The sequence below is a fragment of the Cryptomeria japonica genome, chromosome 8 (genome assembly GCF_030272615.1).
Source record: "Cryptomeria japonica chromosome 8, Sugi_1.0, whole genome shotgun sequence".
Lineage (NCBI taxonomy): Eukaryota > Viridiplantae > Streptophyta > Pinopsida > Cupressales > Cupressaceae > Cryptomeria > Cryptomeria japonica.
The window spans coordinates 162,289,796-162,313,422 of NC_081412.1; the positions used below are offsets into that span (position 1 = coordinate 162,289,796).

Consider the following 23,627-nt stretch of genomic DNA (forward strand, 5'->3'; position numbering starts at 1 on the left):
GCAATGTGGTTTCTCAAAAATTTTGTTATGCTGTTTTGATTTATCATCAGGGTTGTATAGAGATACCTGACAATTCAGTGTTTTATGGCAGGACAATCCTGTGTTGCAGATGTTCTCACCAAGTCTCTTGAAGCTTGAGATAGACTTGGAGCTGTGGAGAACACCGCCTTGGTTGAGAGGGAGTCTCAACCTCAGTGATACATTGTGTTGTATCAAACCACCCTCTGCGGGCAATGTAAGGTGGTATCGTAATCCTCTCAAAGAGAAGAGTAATTGTTAACCATCCTCTGCGGGCAATGTAAGATGGTATTGTAAATCTTCTCAAGGAGAAGAGTAATTGTTAACCATCCTCTGCGGGCAATGTAAGATGGTATTGTAATCTTCTCAAGGAGAAGAATAATTGTTAACCATCCTCTGCGGGCAATTTAAGATGGTATTGTAATCTTCTCAGGGAGAAAAGTAATTATTAACCATCCTCTGCGGGCAATGTAAGGTGGATCCAGTCTATGCTTGTGTGCGAGCTGGAAGATTATATTATGTAGTTCCATTGTATGCATGTGTGCAAGATGGAAGACTACAATATTCTAATTATGTCTATTCCATTTCTTGCTTATGTGCAAGATGGAGGATTATGTTTATTACATTCCATTATATGCTTGTGTGCAAGATGGAGGATTATGTTTATTAGATTCCATTATATGCTTGTGTGCAAGATGGAGGACTATGTCTTCATTTTATGCTATGGAGAGCAATGATTATGTATCTCCACTCTATGCTTGGGTGCAAGATGGAAGATTATGATGTTACATTCTTCGTTGGGAGAAGACTGAGGTTAAGGCAATAAATTATGGATATGCGTGATCGATGGCATGGAAAGACTCCATGATGTGCATGAATGATTGTGTATGTATTCATGACTTGCAAGTGTGCATGTTAAAGTTTGAAGCCACCCTCCACAGGCAGTACAAGATGGATACTATGGGATACTTGTTGTGATCCTCTCTCAAGAATATTTGAAGTTGACAGCTAAGTTCGGATTACAATTTAAACATTGTATGTATTACTTAGGGCTGGGCCCTAATCTTGTAACCTGGTTGTAAGATTATCTTTTCCCTAATTAAGAGGGAGTGTTGATTATAATTAGGGAATGGTGGATTCCAATTGCCTTGGGCAACATTGGAATCCGCCCAAGGGGGCCAGCCCCTTCCCCAACATGTAGGGCTGGGCCTTATACCTCACAGCATCAAATGAAAATCCCACGCTACACTCAAGACAACACGCCACCATGTATTGGGCCAACCCTATCCTAATGCTTTCGGTTAAATAAATAAATTAAAAGTTCATTAAATCATAATGCAAGCCGACATGATTAAGGTTATTGTTCCTCATATAACTAAACTCCAACTTCACTCTATCAATCACTCAATTCAGTTTTCATCCATGCGAAATATAAGTGCCTACCAATGCGAACTTAAAGTGGAAGACTACATCTGCAATTAAAGCGAATTATCTCTGTCATATCAGCGAACTACACATGCTAATTGAGGTGCGAAATTCATTCATGAGGAGAGTGAACTAAGGGATAAGGTTGTTGTCTATCAAAGAGCAGAATTCAGATGCAAACATTGCAGACCTAGGGTTTGTACCTGATTACAATCAAAAGGGGCAGGCGTGTTAATTTGATGCTTATGAAAGTGCAGCCTTGTGACAAACATTATCAGCACTAAGTACTTGAGATAAGTGTTGTTACCTTCATATGAATATAATCCATAATCAGATCTGAGGATCTTTTCTGGCTGGGTTTTTCCTCCTAGGAGGTTTTCCTAGGGTAATCATGTCTTGCTCTTATTTTGTTCATTTCTATGTGATGCCTAAACCTAGAAACTCTAAATCTTGCATCTAATCAATTTAGATAGAAACTAAATTCTGTTTTTTGAATTTATATTAATCTGAAAGTGCTAAAAGTTAACACCCTTGAGGGTGACCCCCAGATAAAGGATTCAAACACTATTGAATTTGAGGAAGGCTCTAAGCCTATTATTACCATAACTTATAGCCATCCAAAAAATTTCAAAGATGAAGTTGAGAAAGCCATTAAGGAGTAGTTGGACATGAGGCACATCAGACCCATATCAAATCTCTTCACTTCCTCTGTATTCCTGGTGAAGAAGGACAAGACCATGAGGATATGCATTGACTATCATGCCTTAATTAAAACAATTAAAAACAAATACCCCATTCCCAATCTTAACAAGATTTTAGATGAGTTTTGTGGTGTTGTTTATTTTTCGAAGATTGATCTCAAATCTAGGTATAACCAATTCAGAGTGAGGGAGGTAGACATTCACAAAACAGATTTTTGGTGTCATTATGGGCACTATGAGTTTTTGGTTATGCCCTTTGGGTTGACCAACTACTTTCTAGTCCTGCACGAATCACATCTTCAACAAAAAATTGTGCAAGTTCCTACTAGTATTCTTTGATGACATACTCATTTACAATACGACATTGGAGGAGTATCGAAAACATTTGGATGAGGTACTGGGTGTCATGAAAGCACAACTGTTTATATGCCAAGGCTTCAAAATGTGTGTTTGGAATGGCATACATTCTCTATTTGGATCACATCATCAGTGCTCAAGGAATTCAGGTGCATCAAGAGAAGATTCAGGCAATCTTTGATTGGCTACCTCCAAGGACATTCACATAGTTACGGGGCTTCTTTGGGCTATGTAATTACTACGAGTGATTTGTTAAATATTTTTTGTAGCTAGGAGAACCTCTAACAAATCTCACAAAGATTGGGACTTTCAAATGGACGAATGGAAGTCAATGATCATTTGATAGGCTCAAGGAGTTGATGAGTACTTGTCTAGTTTTGGCCTTGCCAAACTTTACTCAACCCTTTGTGTTGGAGTGTGATGCTTTAGGAAAGAATTGGAGCAGTTCTAATGCGGTCTAAACACCCCATTGCCTATGAGAGCTGAAAATATAGGGATATAGAGACACTTTCTTCCATCTACAACAAGGAGATGCTTGTCATCACGCATGCATTGGTAAAGTTCAAACAATACTTAGTAGTGGGAAATTTGTGGTTAGGACTAATCATATCAGCTTGAAATATTTTTTGGAGTAGAAAGATCTTAATGAGAGGCAGTAGAAGTAGGCTAGCAAGATATAGGCATATAATTTTGACTTAGAGTATGTTAAAGGCAAGAAGAATATTGTTGTTAATGCCCTCTACAGAAAACCCATTGCTTGTTCTCTAGTAGAAATTTCAACTAATTGGAAGGTTCACCTTTTGGTCCAGTACTCCAAAAACATGTTTGCATGCGAAGTGATGGATGCGAAAATGTAGGATGATAGGTATAAGGTGGTAGATGATGACATTTACTACGAGGACATGATTTATTTGGTCCTTGAGACAAAGCTTAAGGAGAATACTTTAAGAGCCATCCACAATACACCTTTGGCAAGACATCCAAGATACATCAAAACTTACAAGCAAGTCAAGGAGAGGTTCTCTTGGAAGGACCTCAAAGATGATGTCTTGTGTCACGTTAGGGAATGCATGACTTGTCAAGAGAACAAGTTAGAACACAATTTTCCAGTCGATCTACTTTAGCCATTACCTATTCCCTAACAAAAGTGGGAGAGTGTATTGTTGACGTGTTTGGAATTGCATTGCTGCAAACTCCATACGGGCAACGTAGAATAGAATAGCCAACTGATTATCCTACTCTCTCTTGAGATAAGGAAGTCTCTAATGCTGTTTTCTAAGTTTGATCAAAGGAGACTACCTCAAGGTTTCTTTTGTCAGGTCTTGACTGCGGGATTCTTCAGTGGCTTGATGTGTTTATGCTAGAAACACAAGGGTGACTTACGTTTAACTGGCAATTTATAGATAAGCTCCCTGGAACTTTTATGATCTTTCTATCGGATGATTTTGATTAATTTGATACTCTTTTGATAGGACTGCAGATTTTCTGAATAAAAAAGGGAAAAAAGGAGGGAAGGATAGAGAGGGAGAGAGAGACATGAACTGTAAATTCTAACTAAGATAGCAAATTCAGTCAAGCAGACAGACACCTCCAGGAAACTAGATTAAACATCACCAGCTACTTAGACACAATGTTTGCATAAATCCAGTGCAATCTTCAAAGGAGAAACTAGATTTTCATATTATCAAGTACGATATTAGAACTTCTACATTCATAGTATGTATTTGATAACCGAACTAAGCATGAAAAGGTCCAGATTAACCATGCGGAGAGAAAGGCAATCAGCCGTTCCCTAATGGTGTGGACTGCAAGGATTCTATCAGATGCTTGATTAAAAATGCTATGTAAAATAAATAGACATAACTGAAAGATTTCTAAGTTAAGTGAAGAAGGAGACCATGCACTCACAAGGAAACTTGAAAACAGTCTTAATTCTTTGCATTAATTCCTGTAAATTTCTCCAAAGCTTTCGCAACAATCCAAGAACTTCTTACAAAAAGAGGGAAAACCAATCCCTTAAATAGGCCTCAAAAAGGATGAATGGCCTAGATTTAATCTAAACAAGTGGCCCAAATTCATCCATAAAGCATGGCTGCCCATACCCATAAATGGGAGGCAAATATCAACAACCACCCCAAAATGGGCAATAACTACCCAAAAAAGGATAATTACAACAATTTGAAATAATCTAAAAGGGTGCATCAAATAAAGCTTTACATTTGTTGACCAAAAGTCAACTGTCACCTTTTTGTGCAAAAGTGCACTTTTTAAGATTTGGAGGGAAAAAAGCACTTTTGAGAAATTACTTTCTCTATTTCGATCTCACATTCCTTTTCTAGAAATTGATCCTCGCCATGCAAGTATTCCCGCCATAAATCACAACCTGCTGCCCGTTCCTCGCGAACGTATTCCTAGAACGCAATACACAACTAGAAGAGCAGACTGAATGGAGGCATGGGAGGATGGCGAATTTTGTATTGCATGCCCTCGAGATACTGGTCCACGTTCTTTAAACCATCCTTCCAGCTGGAGCGATTACACTCAAAGCATAATATGTCTGAATGGAACTGACCAACAAAACTCAAGTCCTTAGTGGAATAGGAAATCTTATCCATCCCCAATCTTTCTTCCCAGTCCGACTGGATTGCATTATCAGACAAGTCGTTTATCCATCCTGAAACCATTGATCGGAGGATGGTCTTACATAGTTCTTGCATGTTTCCCAGAACCACCTCACATGCGTCACTTTCTTTGTCAATAATTTCTTTGGTGTCGTTCTTCATGGTGATGGTCCAGTACCACTCCTTAAGAACACTAACGCTATGAGGATCTAGGATGGCGGACAATGTGGGAATTTGCACGTGTCCAAAAAAGAGCTCTCATGAGGGGAAGGGTAGTGGCTGCCACTTCGTGCATGTGAAGGGATTCCTTCTTTACCTCCAATAACTTGACTAGAGTGAGCTCCCGATGGAGGGCCATTTCTTTTACTTCCTTAAGGATCTGCTCTCCCTTTTTCTTGATGTCCTGCATCCATTCCTTGACGGCCTTTGCGGTGTCCCGTACTCCTTCAAATTCAGTTGTGGTCCTTTGCGCCAATGCTGTCGGGGGAATATGGGATTCGGAGGGATTGTGCAATGGCCTTAGGAGTTGATCGATGTATCCTTCGGCTTGCTCAGCACAGGCCCGATACATGTCCTTTTCCGCTGTGATCTCTTCGAGCTGCCTGAGTATATTCTACACTAAATCCTTAAATTCTTCCTTTTCTTTCTCTTTGGTAGCTCGTCCGATGGGGACAGTTGTGATGCTATAATCTGCCAATGTTATCTGATCTGCTGGCTTGTCTACGGGTGGGGTGGCAATATGAAGAGTGTGGTTCCTTTGTTCGTCTTTAGTCACTCTAGAATATGCCCTGGGCTTCTTCTTCCCCTTAGCTTTTGCTTGATCTATATGCGAGAAGATATCCTCTAGATCAATGGGTGGTTTGGTGGTGGCCTTGCGCTGGGCTCTGGCAATCAGCCACTCTTGAGGCACTGTTTGGGTTGATGATAAGGTCAAGTCAGCATTCTGTTCTCTAACGTTCTCAGCCGATTGACCACAGATTCGCAGCTACCCTGCCACCGGAGGAGTGAAAGAGGTGTGAAGCTCTTTGCTTGGAGCTGAATTTTCCCCTATTTCGCTAAACAACTGCCTGACATCTTCATGTGAAGGTCGTTCTTCAGCTCTTTCGAGCTCATGAGTCTCATCTACCCTTTGTTCTCCTTCGACGGTGGAGTCATCTTTGGCTGTATGGTGGAGTAGCAACTCGTGACGGCTCTGTTGAGTAGGTTCATGCACTTTGACCCCCTGGGTGGATGGAATTTCTCCTCCTTCTATTTGGTTACCCAGTTCGGTCAATTCGAGGGCTCTTAGCTCAGTGTCCAGCACATCGGGCGCAGGAGGATCATTGGCTTCAAATGCATCGATGTCACTCTGGGAAGGCGGAGCAAGTATACAATCCAATTCTACAGCATCGTCGGACGAACTGGGATCTTTTGAAGATGAAGTGACCTCCGGCCTCTTTATAGGAATCTTTTCCCTTCTTGTTCTTTTGGACGTCCGAGTCCCTCTGCAAGCCTTAGCCTTCTTTCTTTTCTCTAGTTTCTCAGTTCCTTCCCGGGGTGCACTAGATGTTCCTTCATCTTCTGAAGACTGGGAATCGAGGCTGCCCATTAAATGGTAAGTGAACTGGACTCCCTCATGGATTAGCCTCTCGATTTGCTGATGTAACCACTGATCTGTGTACCTTGTTGGGGCTGCCATGACTGCCTCGAAATCTATGATTGGGTCCTGGGACCAATCAACGCCTGGCAAGAGATGCCTTACTGCTTCAAATTCTCGGACTTGGAGGCAATTTCCTGAGTCTGTGAGCTGATCTAGGACCCGACGGTATTCAAAGAGTCGCATCTGCTGCACACTCAGCCTAGAATATTCCCGTCGCCTGACCTCATAGTCATCAGAGCAATTCTTCCAATAGTCTTCAACTGACTCCTTTGCTCTGTACCTTCGACCATAGGCTCTTTTTGCCAGATTATCATGATCGAAGTATTTTCTTGGAAAATGGTCCTGTAGGCCATAAGAGGCCAGCTCTGCAAGGGACTCCTCTGCTAGGGTAGGGGTCTTCAAGTGGACATCATGGTTGCCTATGATCATAGGAAATGTGAATCCAGCCTGCTTGCTTTCTCGGAGTAAGATGTCGGCCGGGCGTGACTGCCTTGCAACCTCCATAAGAATCACTTTGTCAGTTGGATACCGTGGAAGTCGGAGGGGAGCACCATAAAAGCCAGCTATTCGGATGTAGGAAAACCTTGGGAACTAAATGAACTAGGCTCCATACCTCTGTACTAAAGTAGTAGCTTGCTCCGAGAGCCTTATGTGTAACCCTCCCTACATTAGCCTGACCAGGCGCATTGTGAAGGCATCATTGACGCGTTCATACTGACCAACCGCATAAGCCGAGCTGTTCTTTTCCCTCTGAGCTATATCTTGGTAGTGCAGCTGCGGGTAAAAATCATAGACTTTCACCTGACCGGGCCCATTCCCAATTTCACCTTTCATTATCAATCCTGGCAGTGGCTGGTTCTTAGCGAACATATAGACCAAATAAGAGGTCATGGTGAAGTACTTCTTCGTTTCGAGCTCAATCAGCTGAGTGTGAATGTTATCGCTTATGATCTGGGCCCAGTCAAACTTAGACTTTCCGGCGAAGACCTGCTCTGTAAAATAGAACATCCACTCTTCAAAGTAGCTGGACTTAGGAAGTCCCATGATTCGGCTGAGTAAGGTGACCATATCCCCATGTTCATTATGAAAATCACTCCTGGGGGTCTTTTTCACAATTCTGGCGCTTGAAGGCCTTTTCTCCTTGAACCATTCTTCGTTGATCAGTGCCTTGCATCGGGACGGATTCATATCATATGCCCCTTGTGCTTCGTCTATGGTTGTAGCTGTGGGATTGTTTGGAAAGGGGATGTCAAATGCATCACCAATAGCCTCAAGGGAGAAGTCGGCAATAGTTATATTCTCCAGGAGCACTAGTCTGGAATTTGGTTCATAATGTCAGGCAGCCTCTACTACTGATTCATAGTTCTGTATTGCTGGAGGAAAACCCGCCGCTTGGGCGATGCCACTTTCCACCATTTGCTTAGGCCTGCCATATGCGTTGGGTGAGAAGACCCGATTCCTGAAGTCCTGAATATCGATATGGCCAAGGTCAGTATCACCAATGTTGTCCCAGACGCTCTGAACCTTCGACTCCCTCAATCCTCCCCTCTGATATTGATACTTCATCCTTTCAACCTTACGCGGGATATCTGATTTGGATGCTCGTGAGGTCTCGGCTGCAGCGGGCGTTTTTGATGATTCCACCGCCGATTTAGGCATTTACCCTGCACAGTCGGACGCGGATTACAAGGTGATACAAGAAAAGTAATGCAGGTTAGATAGCAAAATGCTCCAGCATGCCGAGATTAATTTAAAATTTAGATTGGACATGGGGCGACGTTTCTAGCTAAAAAGGGCTTGATCAATTTTAACCACAACATTCATGAAGATTTTTGATTGCACATATATACTTATTGTTTTTGGATTTTTGGATTAATTCTCAACAGAGGCAAAGCATGGAAATTTTCCTAAGTTTGAAAAGAGATGCAATTTCTGGTGAAGCCTTAGGAGTGAATTCTAAATTTTGAGTGCTTTGGACAACGTTTTATGAAAAAGAGATGCAGATTTCAAAAATTCAAGCATTTTGATCCAATTTCACGCATTTGTCTATTTGATTAAGCATTTTTCAAATGATCATACGCGACAAAGTGTACTTACCTGATGGGAGCAGATGGCGAGAGATTACCCGACCTTGCCGCGTGAAATGAACAGACAATCCTATAAAGTTTTGAATTCCAACGGTTATCTCTTTTGTTTAAATTTTCGCGGTTGTTGGACAAAAGAGAATTTATCATTTTTAAATGGTTTTACCCTGGGTATTTGGCAATCTGAATTTAAATGATCGAGAGGAGTGGATGCAACGTTTTACCTTCTTATTTTCGGGCCTTGGAGAGTTTGCAAATTTTAAGCTACATTTTCTTCTTTGCGAGTTTCGCAAATTTCGCGTTTTATATTTCGCGATTTGCAAGTTTCTGGCGAATTTCGGAGCTTGGAGCCTGAGAAAAACTTCGGACCTAGACACTATACTCGCAGCTTTTCGCCCCTTCGAACTTCAGAGCTTCGGCACCTCCTGCGGTTTGGAGAGTTTACGATCTTACCCTGTTGGGGGTTTGGGCGCCATGAAAAGTATTTCGCAAACTTAAACCAACTTCGGAGCTCAACGCTATGGAAAACTTCGGATCCCAAGCACTATGTTGCCGTTTTTCATTAGATGCTTTCGGTACCCAAAGGAACGGTTTTTCGGACCTAAATGCCCTTCGCAACTTTCGGACCTCAACGCAATTCTCGCAGTTTTCGCATTTTATAATTTCGGGGCTAGGGTCCGAAAATGGACATCTAAAACGATTTCGGACCAAAAGACGCCTCATATAAAATCAATGCACTTTTAAACTTTGGGAGCAAGGGTCCGAAAATGGGGGGATAAAGCGAACTTCGGACCTGGAGACACATTATGCAACTTTCGGCGCCTTTTAAAACTTTCAATTTCGCTCCATGGTCCGAAAATGGGCGTATTAAGTGTTTTTTGGAGCTGGAAGCACTTTTGGAGTATTTTGCGATTTCACTGCTTTACATTTTCGCATTAGGGTCCGAAAATAAGAACTTAAGTGATTTTCGGGGCTTTTAGCATTTTTGGAATACTTCGCACTCTATCTCTATTTTTAATATTCACTCCAAGGTCCAAAAATGGGCGTATTAAGTGTTTTCGGACTTTGAGCTACCCCTTGCGACATCTTGCACCTACACTTTTCGCCCAGGGGTCCGAAAATGGACGCCCAAGTGCTTTTCGGAGTTGGAAAAAAAATTTGACGAACTTCGGACCAAGTGCGTCCCCTTTCAAATTTTACACACTCTCCATTTGTCCCCCAAGGTCCGAAAATGAAGACTAAAGGCGAATTTCGGAGGTGGAAGCACTTTTGTCGAACTTCGGACCTGGACGCTATACTTGGGCAACCTTTTACGTTTGACATTTTTCAAATTTCGGAGCTAGGGTCCGAAAAGAGGGGTTTTAAGGCGTTTTCGGGGCCTAGAGGCCGCTTGGGAATACTTTGCATTTTACACCCTCCAGCCTTTGTCCCAGGGTCCGAATTTGGACATTTTTTAGCGATTTTCGGACCTGGAACCATCTTTTGAAACACTTAAAGGCTTTTTACATTATTTTCGGACCAAATGGGAAACATCAGACTTTGAAATTTTCGCCCCAGGGTCTGAAATTCGGCCCCCTAGGCGATTTTGGCAAGTTTAACTTAGTGAAATTCTAACCCCTTTGGGCCTCTGGGCCCGAAATTTGCCCCTTAGGCAATTTTGAAAACTTGCGTGAAACGTCGGACCTCAGGCTAGCCTTTTGCCAGATTCCACAAATTTGGATTTTGGAGGCTTCAGAATTCTAAGGCATTTTGGCCAGGCAATTCGATCGTTCATCAGCAAGCGAAAATCATCTTTCATTCAAATCTTATAAACATTGCGGCGACAAACCTTATGCAGTCTGCTTCATAGCTCTTTATGCGAAGAAACGGCGACTTTGGTCCTCGTGCGACCTTTAGGCGCACTGCTCTTGCTTGGCGGGCTTCGCCAATTCCAACTACCTTACGCCTACCCAAGGTGATTTTCAAAACTTCGAACAAACTCTTGGCGCTCACGCTCGAGAGCTAGACTAGTCGGGAGGATTCATCGGCTCATTTCCCTGACATCATCACTTTACGGATCAGTCACGGACTCGCTCGAAAAGACGCGAGAAACTCTATGCGAAACTCAGCAGGGCAAAGACAGAAAGCTCAAAACAGAAAGGGGGACCCTATCGACGACAGGGAGCATGTGCAACGCACAACATGTATCTATGGATTTTATCACTGGTCTACCAAAGGTACAAGGTAGAGATTGCATTTTTATGGTTGTTGATTGGTTAACCATTTTTGCTCATTTCTTCACCATCTCATCAAAGTATAAGACACCCCAAGTTGCAGATTTGTTTTCAGAGAGGTGTTCAAGCTCCATGGATTGCCAAGAAACATTGACAATAACAAGGATAGTTGGTTCCTCAATGCATTTTGGCACGAGTTGTTTAGGTTAGCTAGCACTGAGTAAACCCCTAGCATTGGTTATCACCCTCAAACGAATAGATAGACAGAGATTATGAATAAATGGGTTGAGGGATATTCACATAACTATGTTGCAGGCAAGCAAAAATCTTGGATTAGGTGTTTGCATCTAGGAAAGCATTGCTATAGCACCACCTATCATATGTCGATAGGAATGTCTCCATTCAAAGCTTTGTATGGTCATGATGCTCCATCATTCTTGGATTTGGCTTTTGGTGATAGTAGGGCCCCCAAAGCTACGGATTGGATTTAGGAGAGAAAATGTATGCTGAGACACAAGGTTGAGCACAACTTTGAGGTGGAAGACTTGGTTTTCTTGCATTTGCAGCCTTATAAATAGTCTTCTCTGAAGAAAAGTGTTGCGGAGAAATTGAAATGCCATGCCCCCGAACTAAGAACAGATCATAGACTACACTTATAAATAATAACTGACCCATATAAAAATGAAATAGCAATGGTTATCTAATTGAAGGGCCGACTAGAATAGAAGAATATATATAATAATAATGAAGAAAATATATATATATTGATGGCTACCTTATACCCAAAATAATGACTAAGAAAATCCCTACAAAGAGAAAGAATCATAAATCCTCCAAGTTGGCGATTTGTCTTGAGTCGATAATATTAATCATCATTCATTTGTAAGTGGTGGAAACCATAACCAAGCAGCAATCCTTGAAGAGCAGCGACTGAAAGGAAAGGATGACAATTGCAAACAAATGTAGCTCTTCAAGACTAAAAGACATGACCTTTCCCACCATATGAAGGGAAGGGGGTCTCATTTGAGAAAACCTTCAACGGATCATGCATAAAACAAGAAAGGGATCAAGGAGTCAGAACTGAGTAAGAGAAGAAATAAATATATTATAGCAGCAACTAGACCAAAAGATAAATCTGTGAATATAGTAGAATTATAGGCATATTTTATATGTTTATGCCATAGAAATACATGCAGAAATTATTGATCTTTGTTAGTAATCTAAATGCTTCTTTAACATGTAATGGAAGATTTGTATAATAATCCATTCTGAATTTAGAGAAACGGATTGCAAATAGGAAGGACAGCCAGATTTCTATGGCACCTATAGGATAGTCGAGAGAGTGGGGGAAGTGGCTTATGAGCTTAAGCTATTGGAGAATAGCAAGATTCGCAATGTATTCCATGTATCATACCTTAAGAAGGCACTTGAGCAGCAGATTACTACTTCAATAGAGCCACCTCCTTTGGATGAGGAGAGCAGATTGGTTTTGGTACAAGTGATGTTTTTGATGTCAGGGAGAGAAAATTGAGGAGCTAGATGATCAGGGAGTATCTTATTAGATGGAAATATTTTCCTGTGGAGGATGCTACTTGGGAGGGAGAACACATTTGAAATGACCCCCTTACTTCTTTTTTTTAACACATCAAAGCACCCATTAAGGTTAGGAAAGTGAAATACAATGCTGCTAAAAGGTAACTCTTCCACTTTTTGTTGACCAAGAGCCCAATATGGGAAGGTGAGAGCATACAGTGAATAGGGGATTGTTAGTTCCAAAGACAAACTGAAGTACAATGCTGGGCGGCAAGCCAACCCCTACCGCTTGCTCAGCAGGCAAGAACAACTCAAATCTAAGATCACTCTACCACTTTCCAGCGGGAGGACAGCTATTACAATACTGAAAATGATATCACTCAACCACTTATTCAGCGGGAGGACAATTATTACAATACTGAAAGTAAAATCACTCAACCACTTATTCAGCAGGAGGACTTTGAAAACCAATTGAATTAATAGATAGGCGGCTAAGCCATCCTCTTCCAGTTCTACAATGGGAAATACAAAATGTAAAATGCCATAAGCAAAGGCTGATCAGTACTACTGATTTTAGTGTTACAATGAGAGCATTAGCTTGCAGATTACAGTAGAAATTGATATCTAATCACACCAAAATGTTAGGAATGGATCCTGTAACAACTAAGAGCTATCCATAATATGGAAAGTAACCAAACAGGTAAATAATTCACGTTTGACATAAAGAACAGCTAACTGAAATAACAGACCAGCAATGAGAGAAATCACCTATATGCTCATAACTTTACCCACACACCTCTGAATGACTTGAAATCAAGCGCGAATGATCTCTCAAGAGAAGGCACCCAAGTCAAAGCCAACAACTCGATGCAAATCTGAACCAATATCACTGCATGCTTCCCAAGGCAACCTCCAACATGGTACGACCAGGCAAGAAGGGCGATTTTGTCTAGAAAATCCAAATCAACACCAAAATCCACAAAACTTAGCAAAATGGATCACCTAACCAAGAGGAAAACAAAGGAAGAATACCCAAAAACAGCGACTGAACTCTCAAAGACTTGTGAATGAATTTCACATTCAGCACCACACAAAACAGCAACTCCAAAACTGAAAAACAACACTCAAAATCATAAAACAACAAATATCTTCATCTTCGCCAAGCTCAATCTCCTCCTCTAAATGAGAAGCAGTCACAATATTCAGCTAGGGGTTATCTTTCAAGCTCAAAACTGAAGGTACTAGGAGGTATGCATCCCTCAAAGCAATAGTTTGGAATAAATTTGACAGCACTTCATTATAATAGAAATGGATACCAAAAACAAGAGCCCAGCACTCTTATTTCTAGCCTTTGAAGCTCCAAATTCAAATTCAACTCCCTCCAAATTGACATGAAATGAAATGAAGTCAAATGCCAACTTGGACGCCCAAAGCAATATTTGTCTTTATTTTAAATCATATATTCCTCCAAAAGGGATGCCAAAATCAACTATCGCTTGGACACTTTAAAGGTTATAATCTTTAAATGAAATATCTCCAAAATCGACACCCACCTTATGTCTTGAAAATGATACTTTATAAAAAAATATCAATAAAGTGCATTATGGCGTCCAAAGTAAATAAGTGAATTATTTCATAAAATTAACTTTTTCTTCCTAAGGCATCCATCTTACCTTGTTAATAATTCACTTATAAAATATTTTTCGTCAACTATGAATTCGCCCAACATAAGCTCAAACTTGCCAAAATAGCTCCAAAAATGTTGGAAGACCAAATACTCAAGCTAACCTGTCGGAAATAGCCATCTGAATAGACCTACTAAAACCTTGCCAAAAATAGCACTGCTAAAAATAGTACTTACTAAAAATAGCATACTGCTAAAAATAGTGTGTCCAAATGCATTTTAACCACATTCTAAGCAATTGTCGCAACTTATTAAAAATAGTAAGTCCAGAAAAGTCTTCACATTCATTTGCATGTCACATCATTGTGAAGCTCTCTGAAAACACAGAAAAATGAGTTGTCCTCGCCCCCATTTACTAAAACTAGTAATTTTACCAAACTCCACTGATTGCTACGCATGTACCATCATTGCGAAGCTTTCTAAAAACCCAGAAGGAATCCAGAATCAAAACTGTAAAACTCCAACATGCAAACCACCAAAAATGCCAAAACATCCTCCTAGAAAATAGGAAACCCTAATTCTATCTCTAACAGACCAATGGGTCTCAAAATTTGCCAACAGTCCCCAAAACAAACTAGAGCAGAAAAGGGCACATTACAACATCTTTCAACATCCTAATCTGCAATTACTTGTGGGAAAAATTTTTTAGGGAGGACTATAATGTCCCTTTCTGTAGAGTTACCCAGTGTACTTATTAGCCTATTTAATTCCCACTAGCTATAATCGAAAAAAGGCAATTCATCAATTTAATTATTTAATATTATCCAACTTAAACTTATTCTAAATATATTATTTAATTAATTTAATAAGTGGTAGAAAGCAACTTTAATGATTATTTAAAAAAGAATTTAATAAATCCAATTCATTATTTCTTAGGCTAAATTAAAATATTAAAAAGAGTGGGAATTTGAAAGATTTTTCTAGAAGCTTCCAAGATTGTTATAAAAGAGCAGCTTATGGCTCATTTAAGATATGCTTGGTTATTTTCTCATATTGGTTTCAAAGAGCTTCTTGGAGCTTGTAACCCTGGGACGAAAACCCTAAGGGATTATTGGTTTCAATAGTGAGACTATCTGCTCTAGACAATTATTGGAGATATTATTCAAATATTTCATAGTGCATCCACAATTGGGAGTTTGTCATAATTTCTTAAGTCTCTTTCAAAGACAAATTTCCAAAGTTTTGGATATAATGCAAATAGCTATTGGATAAGTTTGGACGGGCGATTCAATATATATAAATGTTAGTATGTTATTGCTAGCCATTTGAATTTTGCAAGGTGTGAGCCCTAGTTAAAGGGTCAATTTGCAAGATATATTTTGTGTGGGCGCCATATACTTGAAAGAGGATGTGGATTAAGTTTATATTGTTGGGTGCTCTCCTTAACAAATTTAGTGTGTATTTGGTACTGCAGTTGAATGGGCTCAAAAGGGTGATATGGTATTTCTCCATGTAGGTTAGAGAAAACTAAGGCAGTGCTTGATTTCCTTGACTAGGTGCGGCCTGTGGTTGTGAGCAACAGCAATATATATTCCCTCACTATCTTGGCATGGACCTCCATTGTCATGGCATGAGCCTCAACTATATTGGCATGTGATTTCTTATGCCATATACATGGACATGGTTGCAGACTTGCAAAATATTATTGTTGAAGGAATGCATTTTCAGTTTATCATTCATGGTTAAGAAGGAAAACATTAATAAGGGATGTGTTGGAGTTTCTCTGTTCGAGGCAAGCTTTGAAGATCAACAAACTATCATTGGCATTGACTCTCATTTACATTTGTATTACAAGTGTTGTTAAGAATTGCATTCTACCTTTGAATAAGGTTGCTAAGTATGTTGAAGGTTACATATATCTCAGTATTTTCTAGAGTCACCTAGGGATGCATCCCCAGGCCTATTTGACATGTCCCGAAAATAGGGGAATGTCGAGATGCCTCAGGGGCATCCCCTAGCCATCCCACAATATTAATGTTTCAGTTTTGATAATTTGTTTGACTTTGAGTCTCATGTGAACTCTCAATTTAAGTTATTGAACATAAATGTTATATGTTAACGTTTTATAATGTATGTATGCATGCTTTATCCATGTTTTCATATGAATATTTAAAATTTCCATATATATTTAAAATTTTCTATATTTTATATAGCCTTCCCCTAGCCATCCCCAAAAAATGGCTCAAAAAACCGAGGACAAGGAAACGGGTCATCCCATCCCCCCGTCTCGAAAACTTGGGGTTATATAGGTATTTTCTATAAGAACTTGCAATGATTTTATGAAAATGAACAGCAAAGTATGGTATCTTGTTTTGTTATTATTTCTATGTTCATTATGCAATATTCTATAAATTCTAAAACTTTTCCAAAGTCTTCAATAAACTGCATTAAACATCATACCAAAACGCCCTCCATAAAACAACAATAAGGGAAATTGAGTTAAACTAAGCAAAAAATTTAAGCGGGTCAGTTCAACCAATGTGTTGTCAATTTGATGGACGAGTGGATTACCTAAGGTGGCTCTAGTAGCGGCACCACAAGGAGTTACAAAATCCACCTTGTTGGTCACTTTAAGAGGACATGAAAGATGGCAAAGACAAGAGAACTTAAGCCACAATGCACAAGGTTTTCTCCCCATGATACAATAAAGTTTGCAAATGTGCTACCTCCAAGACCACTTTATTAGCCTAAAACTGGATATTTATGAACATGATCAAAATCATCAAAGACTTGTTGTGAGTAGAGAATTTCATATCAAAAGATTTATAAGTGAATGGTTGCAGTTTTATCTTTTCAAATGATAGTTAATATCTCTCTTTTGAATGCATGAAAAGCTAAGCAAGTTTAGCATGAAAGTGAACCCCATCTGCCAGAAGAACCTTATGCCAAGTTAAGGGCTTTGATCTAAAGGGTTTGAAGAAATTACGAATCCAAGATCACGCAACTTGTTTAAGTGTAGAACCAAAACACATGCTTGACCATCTCAAAGTGGCCACAAAATGGTCATCTAGGGTTTCAGATAGTGAAGCAACTACTTATAAATAGGGAAGCCCTAGTAAATCAAACACCAAAAAAAATGAGAAAAATTAGGTGCCATGATAGCATTCCAAACAATTTGAAAACATGTGTTCCAAAAGCGAGGAATTTGAAGAGACCATCTCGCATGCAACTATTAAACCATAAGTAAAAATATAGACAACCAATTGTATCTCATGCTAGGAGTATAACTACAAAGAAGGCTATCCACAAACCATTTCCAGCTTTTCCACCAAGGTTTTGTCAATCTCACAAAGGCCTTGTGCAAATGTTTATAAAGTACAACCTCAATGATTGAATCATAGGTTTGTTTATCCGTATTACTCAAGTTATATTTAACCTTCATTGCCATTAAGAGAACCCAATTGAGGTTGCTTTGTTGTATAAATTTTGAACATATGTAATGACTATCCTGAAAATTTGGAGTGAATGCGTCCAATGGAGATTGAGAGCACCTCAACGATTGTTGGTGAATAGATAGGACATTACAAAATCCATTGCCATTCCAAAGAAACCAAGGGTTAATGGCATTCCAAGGCTCCCAAATCCTTTTGGCCACAAAAATTCTTGTAACCTTGATAAAAATAATTGAGATAACTAAGGAAATGAAAGCACAAGTCTCTCCATGTCAGTCTCCTATTATGAAACTTAAAAGAAATATGATTCCTCAATAGGAAATTCCAAGCTTCATTACACTCAATAGCATGCACAATCCATTTATCATAGAGTGTGATTCCCTATCTATAAACATAAATTGATTCCAAAACACTAGAATTTCAAGGCAGCCTAAATCCCACACCACCTTATGAAACGACCCTATAAATCTCTAGTAAGATTTGGAGTTTGAAATTCAAATGTTGGTGGAAAAAACCCCTTACTTTGCACCCCTCAATATTTAAATGACAATTTCAAATGACTAACTTTTTATGCCTAATTACTTTGCAAGTTCACTAATCAAACCTAAGGTATCAAGTCCACATTATAAAATATGATGCCAAATCAACATGTTTAGGGTTTAATGTACAGTTTGTGCTGGAGTCACCACAGTACATTGATTAATTATTCCAAAATGAATCCATTTGCAATAAATTGTTCACTAGATGAATCCACATACTAATAGAACCCAATTCTGATTCCAAAATGAATCGTACCTAGGTACACCTAGGTTTTTGGCCAATTCAGTTACATATATAGAAAGGTCATTCAAAAGAAAACAGAAAAAGAGTGAACAACAGATAAGGTTAGCATAGTGAAGCAAAGAAATGCTGAAAATGGGAGAGCAGAATATGGCATTAGAGTATTCCACAGAATTGGGCAATTAACTGACAATTAGATGAGTTTTGCCTTTCATACTGCAATTCCCCAGCTGCAAAAATGAGGAAAAGTTATATTAAGTTTGTGCTTCAAGACCTACTATTATTCCATATGGCAACATAAGTTGTTGATATACAGGGAAAATACTATAAAGAACAATTAAAAGCTAAAAGAAAAACATTTACAAGACAAAGAAGGCTAGCATCCCCAAACAAAGAAAAGATGAAAATAGGAGAAAACAATATGGCATAAGGTAACTCGAAGAATTTGATAATTAATGAAAAAAAAGATGTAAATTTACATACACAATCGATGATATATTACAATATTTCTCTTCCTAATTCAACTGGAACATCTAAGAAATCAGATGTTGAGTGAGTAGTGACCTTAGTCAAGGATTCGGAGTCTGTAATAAATTAATAATATATGTTGAATCATGTTTAGAAAGCTGATTTACAGCAAGGCAAATGCAAAAAATGGTTGAGAGTGTCCAATGTGTACTATTTTGCTATTAAAAAATTGCTGAGTGGGGTACTAAAGCAATACGGGGACAAATTAATTTATAAATTATGATCAGTTATTACCATTTCAACAGTTAGTTAAGTAGTAACAAGCAGGAATTTACAAAAATAGAAATTAACAGACACAAGTGGCATAGAAATGGTAATACAAAAGAATACATCTGTTCCGCATATGACAATAAATCTGTATGCTTATAATATAATAGAAGAAATAGATACTCAATTGCAGAAAATAATTACAAAAAAATTGTTAAATACCATTCCCCAGTAGCCAGGATTATAAACTCCAACACCACCCTCAGGACATTGGTTTGTTCCTTCATTGTCACAGAAGACTTCCATCCGCAGTGCAATTTTATTCCGCTCAAAGATTGATGAACGATCTGTCACCACCAATACAGATTTTTCATCTCCAATAATGGACCATGGATCTATATTTGATGGTGTGTTAGGCCCTCCTGCTTCAAATCCTGTTAAACCAACAAAAAAACACATGATCAAAACATGTCAGTTATGATAAATTAGACTAAATGCATCTTGCAGGAAAAGCTAGAAAAATGGAGGGTTGAAATGTTATGTTGATTTGTATAACAGACTTTGCCCATATCTAGTGCTGATAATAGCATGCCTTCATAGCAGTGCATGCTCCTTCTCTCTATTCACGAAAAGCTGAAGAAAATTTTTGACTACTAAACATTTTTATCTGAAAATAAATCACTCCAAGAGTAAACAGTTTCTAATTCAATCAAACTTTTTATTTTCTTTTGTTATAGGAGAAAGAGAGATGTTTCCAAGTTAAGTTAAAAATTTAATTTCTTACTAGTTTTCATGATTGTGCCATTTTAAATAGTTATCAACCTCCATGTACAACTCAAGATAGAAAAATTTGTTCATCTAACGTCTCATGGATTCAACAAAAGTAAAGACACAGCCATACCTCTATTGCTTACAAGCTCTGCCCACAGCCCACCAGCTCCAGCATGATTGATCTCCTGCACACATACTCTTCAAGTTCAGATACTAGAGATGAATTCACCATAGACATAAATTGATACTTCAAAATTACAAGGATGTTTTATAAACTCAAAACAATTCTATCAGCATTCAATAGACCAAAATAAATAATAATAATAAGTTTTCTTATATGTTCATTAAATTACAAAATTCTAAAATTCAATCTAGGGTAAAAATCAAGATAGGTCATCCATCGTGATGATGTGTCATGAAGCATGTCCCAAGACATTGATGTTTTCAAATATCTTCATGTTTGAGTCCTAAAAATCCATTCTTTCAATATAGATCATTTCTGAGTAAAGAGACCACTACTTTCAGGATGACACTTGGCCACAATGCATGCTTAGTATTTTTTGAGGCACAGAAAAATAGATACAGAGAAAGTTTCAAATTTTAGTACTAACAACACAATTCTTTCTTCAGTGCACATTAGCATCTGACAACTGCAAATAGAATACATGCTTTTGGGCTTCATATCCAAGAGTGAAACAATAGTGTGCAATTTGTCCAGAAGAATATGAGACAATGAAGTGTACTTTTCAGCAGATTATACTTTTAGGAAGAGCAGATATGGGTTCACTTAAGCTAACTTTAAGTTGTCTTTGTGAGGATTCAGGTACCATCACAAATTAAAAGTTCTTGACTCAGAGTCAGATTATTGGATATCATCATACCAAGAGGAAAAGAAAACAGAAGATCAATAAGATTCTTTTTCCCTTCATATAAACTAAAAATGCAAAGATTCTTGTTCCCTTCATATAACATCATTTTAAAATCATAGAGAAAAATACAAATACACCATCAATATAATAGAGAAAAATATCACTTTAAAATCATCACTCAGTACTAACACATGGCGTCAAATTACTAGTATTGATAAATCTTCAAGTCTTCTGAAATCTTCAAACTCAGAATGCTCCACAAATACCAATGCCAAACTCCATTAATAAACCTCATGCCAAGGTTATCACAAACAAAACATTCAAACTAAATAAAACGCTCAAGTAGAGAATTAATTGATGAAGACATCCCTTCTCAAATTTTCTAAAATCTGAAATCTTTGAATTTGCCTTCAGTGAAGATTTCCCAAATTTCCAAACCTCAAACTTTGAATCCTACTGTGAAATCTGAGTAACTCCACCAAAACATTAGCCAAGGTAGATCTTCCACCACTAAAGCCAATCTCCTCTCAAATTTTTGTCCTCGATAAGGCTGAATTGAACCAAGTTCAATCCCAAAACCCAAGGGTTTTCACCCAAGAGAAGGCAATTAAGGAGCTTTTGGGGATGGAACAAATTTGGCCTGATAAGAGCCCATTCATTTCTTCAATTGTTTTTGTTTAGAAAAAAGATGGGACCATACATATGTGTATTGACTACATGCATCTGAATAAAAAGACTATTAAAAATAGGTACCTCATTCCACAAATTAATGAGCTACATGGAGTTGTGTATTTCTCTAAGATAGATTTGAGATCTAGGTATCATTAAATAAGGGTTAGCGAGGAGAGCATAGAGAAGACAACCTTCAAATGCCACTTTGGTCACGTTGAGTTTCTGGTTATGCCCTTTGATTTGATAAACACCTGTACCACTTTCGAGTTTTGCATGAATTGGGTGTTTCAAACTTTCAAAGCAACTTCATAATTTTGTTTAGATATTTTTTATGACATCTTGATTTATATGACATGGGAGGAGCATTTGAGGCATTTAGATGAGGTATTGAGCATTCTTGAGGCAGTGTTTGTATGCCAAGGAGTCAAAATGTGAGTTTGAGATGACACAGCTTCTATATCTTGGCCACATAATCAGAACTAAAAGAGTTAGCGTTGATTAAGAGAAAAACAAAGCAATTCTTGATTGGCCTACACGTACAAATCTCTCGTAGTTGAATGGATTCTTTGGACTTTGTGAATTCTACAAGAGATTTGTTAAGGGTTTTTCATAGTTGGCTGCCCCCCTTACAAATCTCACTAAACGTGGAGCTGATTCAATGCAGAATTCATTTGATCATTTAAGAAGTCATGAGCTCACGCCCTTAATTAGCCATTCCTGACTTCTCCAAGCTATTTGAGCTTGAATGTGATACATCTGGTGATGGTATAGGTGTTGTCCTAATGCAAAATAAGCACCCAATTGCCTATGGTAGGAGGAAGTTGAGAGGTCAAGAGAGGAAATACTCAATCTATGTAATGTCCCTAGTCAATTCTTCTGATTCTCTTGCTGGGATATTACGTCAAACACTTGTCTAACCAAGGTTAGCTTGCTGTCCTTAATTTTCAGTGTGATATAAGGGACATTGCATACTAAATTTTAATGAAGTTCATTCATAAATAACTCAAATAGTGAAGTGTGATGACCCAGTAATGTGGTGACAGCAGACAATAACAATTAAAGCTTTCAATCAAGGAAAACTATGAGCTGACATTTTGTCAAACAGACGATAAGCAACCTCAGAAAATGATCATACAATATGCAGTCACAAACTCCTTCTTAAACTTTATTCATATACCAACCTTATGTGCTATTACATGATCATACATTGACTGAAACAATAACTATGTCTCAGATTTTCTGAGGACAATGGCACTCATGAACTCAGACACAACAACCGAAATGATCAAGAATAATGGTATCTTATGAACCTGTTATAGATCACCTAGGAGAGGTGGTGATGAGACAAGCTATATCCTCCTCCAAAATGCAAATCGTAACTCCTTCTAGATCACCCTGCAACTGAGAATGGAGTCTGAGATGTTGATGTAGATGGCAGTATAAAACTCCAGAATGCCTCCAAACTGATTGGTCCCAATGCTACATGATAGCGCCTTAATGATTTGCAAGTTCGAAGGCTTATACAAAGTGATATCACCCAAATCAATGGGTTTCTTCTATGCACAGGTCCGTCTGCTCAGACCTCTGATTTGAAGTTGTATTGTCACCAAAGTTCATTCAAAATAGCCTCAATGGAATCGCCTTGCTCCCTAATTGAAATCGCTGCCTTCCAACTTGTGATTTAATGCATCAATAATGAGTATTTAGCCAATCGAGGGTTTGGAGAAGTCTGCACAATTTCTGATGTCTGCAATACACTTCGATTTCACTTCTAAGTCTCCATAATGATATCGCCCTCCTCTATAGACAATAATGCTGCTGTCAAACAGTAATGACTTGCATCTAACATGTCTCCATGACAAATTGTGGCACAATAAAGTCTGAAGCAATCTCCAAGCTGTGAATCTCCAAATTAGCTCTATATGAGAAGCTGAGTGCTCCTCACTCTCTAAGCAACCCTTCAGAGGGTCTTTCACCTCCTCGGTTATGCGGATCGAAGGGAGGTATCATTCCCTAGGACCAATTCTGCGGACAACCCTTGGCTCCACAACTCAATTCAAGAGATAACAAACAACTGATGCCCAACATGTATTTCCCCTCTTCTATTTATTCATTACATAACAAGTCATAATC

At 38.7% G+C, this 23,627-nt stretch overlaps 1 protein-coding gene across 1 annotated transcript in view; it reads right to left on the reverse strand.

The window, feature by feature from the left end:
• The window catches only part of LOC131044783 (alpha-L-arabinofuranosidase 1), a 230,667-nt gene that overhangs the window by 174,543 nt on the left and 32,497 nt on the right, over positions 1–23,627 (reverse strand). The window contains exons 2-3 of the mRNA XM_057978219.2: positions 20,084–20,138; positions 19,405–19,616 (exon numbers count right to left, since the gene is read on the reverse strand). Of these exons, the coding sequence (XP_057834202.2) occupies positions 19,405–19,616; positions 20,084–20,138 (267 nt within the window). The remainder of the gene's footprint in view (positions 1–19,404; positions 19,617–20,083; positions 20,139–23,627) is intronic.